Source organism: Monodon monoceros, unplaced genomic scaffold (genome assembly GCF_005190385.1).
Source record: "Monodon monoceros isolate NGI ecotype Baffin Bay Population unplaced genomic scaffold, NGI_Narwhal_1 Super_Scaffold_21, whole genome shotgun sequence".
NCBI lineage: Eukaryota > Metazoa > Chordata > Mammalia > Artiodactyla > Monodontidae > Monodon > Monodon monoceros.
The window spans coordinates 62,472,468-62,476,371 of NW_021703778.1; the positions used below are offsets into that span (position 1 = coordinate 62,472,468).

Here is a 3,904-nt window from a genome sequence, read left to right on the forward strand (position 1 = left end):
ATATTTTCCCCCTAATATGTAATCCCTGATAATTTTTTTCCTATGGACTTGGGGATCCTGAAATGGCAAGAGGTGTGTGCGGTCAAATCCTACTTTCCCAGGAGCTTAAGAATGGCTGAGGGCAACTGGGAGAAGGAGAGGTTAAGAAGTGATGGTACCCCATGACCATTTCCTTATTGATGGATATGACAATGTTTCCAACTTTTCACTACTACTGCAATAAACACTGCCTTGGTGTGCTAGGGCTGCCTTAATTAAGTACTGCAGACTGGGTGGCTTACCAGCAGAAATTTACTGCCTTACCATTGCAGAGGGTGGAAGTCCAACATGCAGGTGTTGGCAGGAACGGTTTCCTCTGAGGGCTTTGAGGATCTGTTCCAAGCCCCCTCCCTTGGCTTGCAGGTGGCTGACTCTTCACCTCGTCTTCTTCTCTGTGTGTTGATTGATCTGTGTCCAAATCTCTTTTTATCAGGATACCAGTTGTACTGGATTAGGGCCCTCACTAATGACCCCATTTTAATTTAATGACCCTTGATTACCTCTGTAAAGACCCTATTTCCAAGTAAGGTGCTAGGGGTTAGGACTTCAACATACCTTCTCTTGTGGCAGCGGACACAGTCCAAGCCAGACAGACGTCATGAAAGAACAAGGTGGTTCACTGATTCCTTTATTTATTTAGGAGGTAGGGGGAGGAGACACAGGGTTGGGGGCCAGCAGGGGAAAATTACCTACAGGAGAGGGTTGGGAAGGGTTTGCAGGGATTGAGCTAGAAAGCAGTAACACTGATTCTATAGTTGAAAAGGAGTAGTGCACAACTGTAAGTACCTGGTGTGAGTTTTGTAATAAATCCTATCTTATGGATAAGTACAGTGGAATACTACTTAGTACATTCATACATGTTTCTATCATCTTGAGATTTTTTATATATACAGTATATGATCTGTTTTTATAAATGTACAGCTCGAAAAAAAGAGATCCTTCTTGTAATAGGTACAGCATTAAACACAAAAACCAACATGGGCCAGCCACATTCCAACTGAAGACCCAGAGAAAGCCTGGCCGACAGCCCAGCCTCAGCCCCTGCAGCCCAGCAAAGTGTAAACCAGCACCCACTGCACCTGTGGGCTCAGCCGGCCCTTGACATTTGCACGGGAAGTGCCTGCTCACGCCAAGCCCCACCTGCAGAGAGTGGGTCTTCCCTGAGGGAAGGTGGCCGAGGAATGTGTACATCAGGTAATGAAAAGAGGGATGAAAGAAATGTGCTCTTCAACTAAAGGCACTTGTCAGTGGCCGCGTACAGCCATTCCCTGGGCCTGGTGAGTGAGCAGGTGCTATTTTGTTAGAGTCAGCAAGGTCTGAGTGGACCTCACCTGTCCTCTCACCAGGTTTAAATAGAATAAATAAATCTGAGTGGGTGCTTGGTTTGCCCTCTGGGGTTCCTATGAATAGGCTACCTTTCAGGATCATTTATGGAGTGACACTCCCTGTCTCCAGCCCAGCTTTTGGAAGTCCTCCATGGGCAAGATGCCAGAATAGCTCCAGGCCTTGCAGAAGCAATTGCTTGCTATGGATCAGAAGGAGAGCCCCCAAATGTCCCCTCCCCTGTCTGTGCCTGAAGTTCCTTCGTCCTGTGCATCAGAGTCTGTGCGCCTCAGATCTTGGTCACGTAGTTGTTGGGGAACAGGCCCTGCTTGCCTCGTAGCCGCCCGGTCCACCAGCCAGAAGGATCTGCAGGGACACAGATGGTGGAGGTGACGGTGAGCAAGGCTTTCTGCCCAGGCCAGATGCACTCTGCTCGTGTGGGTGCATCCCATGGGCAAAGGGAATGTTCTTTCCCTTCTTAATTTTAATGAAGATTAGACATGCAGATGTGCCACTCAGGCCCCATTCCAGAAGAACCCGCTGCCCAGATGTGAGGTTTTGCTGCCAGTCTCCAGCTCTCGGCCCTGTGGGATCTGCCTTGCCTTTGAGACATTGCTTCTCTCGGGGCCTAAGCCTTCCAGCCTCCCCTGCGAGCAGTCCCAGCTCTGGAGCAGCTGCTGGGCCGGCAGACTGTGAGGTCGCCTTGTGGTCAGATGGCTCTAATCCTGCTTCCCCCCTTTTCTTTCACAGTGGCTATTCCCCCACTGCATCTTTCACACTCCTCACTCCATCTCACAGCCTTTCTGGAAGAAGTGATCTGCAACACTTCACCGTAATTACTTCCCAGCTTAATCCCAGTCCCTTCAGCAGTAATTTGGTATGTATTTTTCTGTGATTATAAACACACACATTCATTTTAAACAGGCCATTCTATACCTTACTATTCTGCATCTTGCTTTTCAATACTCAATAATCTTTCCACGACTCATTTTTTAAACAGCTGCACTGCATACCAAATTTTATATAACATTCCCTTATTGATGGACATTTGTTCCCCAATTTTTCATTGTTAATGCAAAAAATGTCTTTATGCCCACGTGCAAGTAGTTCTATAGGATAGACTCTTGGATCAAAGAATAATCACCTTCTAGTATCCTTTGTAAGAAAATCTAATTTATTTTTTGTAATAGGTAATACTTTCATGTGTACTTGCAAAAGTACAAAAGGATAGACAGTGAAAACAGCTACCCAGATCCCTTCTTTGAGGGCAAGCAGTATTACCTATTTCTTGCACTTTCTTCCAGAGATATTTCATGTCTATAAAGGCATTTATTCAGACAAACAAACAAAAAAACCTCTTCTGTACACAAGTGATAGCATACTACATGTTCTGTACTTTTTAAACCTTAATAATACATACTACAGATCATTTCATATCTGTATATAAAGAGCTTCTGTATTCTATAGCTGCTTATCTTCCACTGTTCATATCATTTGCCTTTTTTTCTATTGGTTGCTGGTCTCTTGTTGACTGGGAGTTCTTTATATACTAGTGAATCTGTCACATGAGTTACAAATACCTCTTCCAATTTTAATTAAATTTTTATGACATTTTAGTATTTGAGCAGTGGAGTCAGATGATGATTTTACAGCTTCTTAGTTTTCAATCACTTTTAGAAATCCTTTCCCACAGAGACAGTATTAAAAAAGAAAACTATACTTCTAGGACTTTTATGTTTCTTTTACGCATGTAAGTATTAATTTATTTGGGACTTATCTTGGGGGAAGGGGTTAATCTATAAATCCAAAGTAATCATTTTGATATGGGGATTTTACAATTTTGATAAATACTGTTAAATTTCCTTCCCAAAAGTCTATTCCAGCAGTAAATAGTGAAAGGAGGTACCTATTTCCCTGACTAACCAAAGATATTACACTCTACACTTTATTTGCAATGACAAAATCCAGAAAGTTCTGAAAATTAAAAGTTTTCTGTAACTCATTTCATGGGAAAACTTGACCTGAACTGACATGGGCTTGTTTATGATGTCTCTTTCCACTGCATGCTTAGGTTCCACAGCAGAAATACTGAGGCTGATCTAAGCTGTTTCCCTGGGACCTGCAAGGGGGTGTTACATACTATAAAAAAGCTCCCATCTCTGATTTCTGAAACTCAGTTAGCTCGAAGGATTTGGATTAGGGAATGTGAACTCTCACTTTTTTTTTTTTCTTTTTTGGCCTCATCCTGCAGCTTGCTGGATCTTAGTTCCCAGACCAGGGATTGAACCTGGGGCCCGGGCAGTGAAAGCGCCGACTTCTAACCACTGGACTGCCAGGGAAGTCCCTCTCATATTTTAATCTTTGCTGATATCACAGGTGAAATGCTTTGCTTTGCACTTCCCTGATGGTTAAGGAGGCTCTGCTGTGCACTGATTGCCTCAATAGCCTTTGTCCACTTTTGGGCTGGATTATTTGTATTATTTACATGGAAGAGCTATTTATATATGTAAAACATTTTTGCCTAGTCTGTTTTCCATAATTT

At 43.3% G+C, this 3,904-nt stretch overlaps 1 protein-coding gene across 1 annotated transcript in view; it reads right to left on the reverse strand.

The window, feature by feature from the left end:
* Positions 1-273: 273 nt before the first annotated feature.
* MYO1E (myosin IE) overlaps positions 274-3,904 on the reverse strand; it is a 202,813-nt gene continuing 199,182 nt past the window's right edge. The window contains exon 28 of the mRNA XM_029236458.1: positions 274-1,728. Within this exon, the coding sequence (XP_029092291.1) occupies positions 1,652-1,728 (77 nt within the window). The 3' untranslated portion in view covers positions 274-1,651. The remainder of the gene's footprint in view (positions 1,729-3,904) is intronic.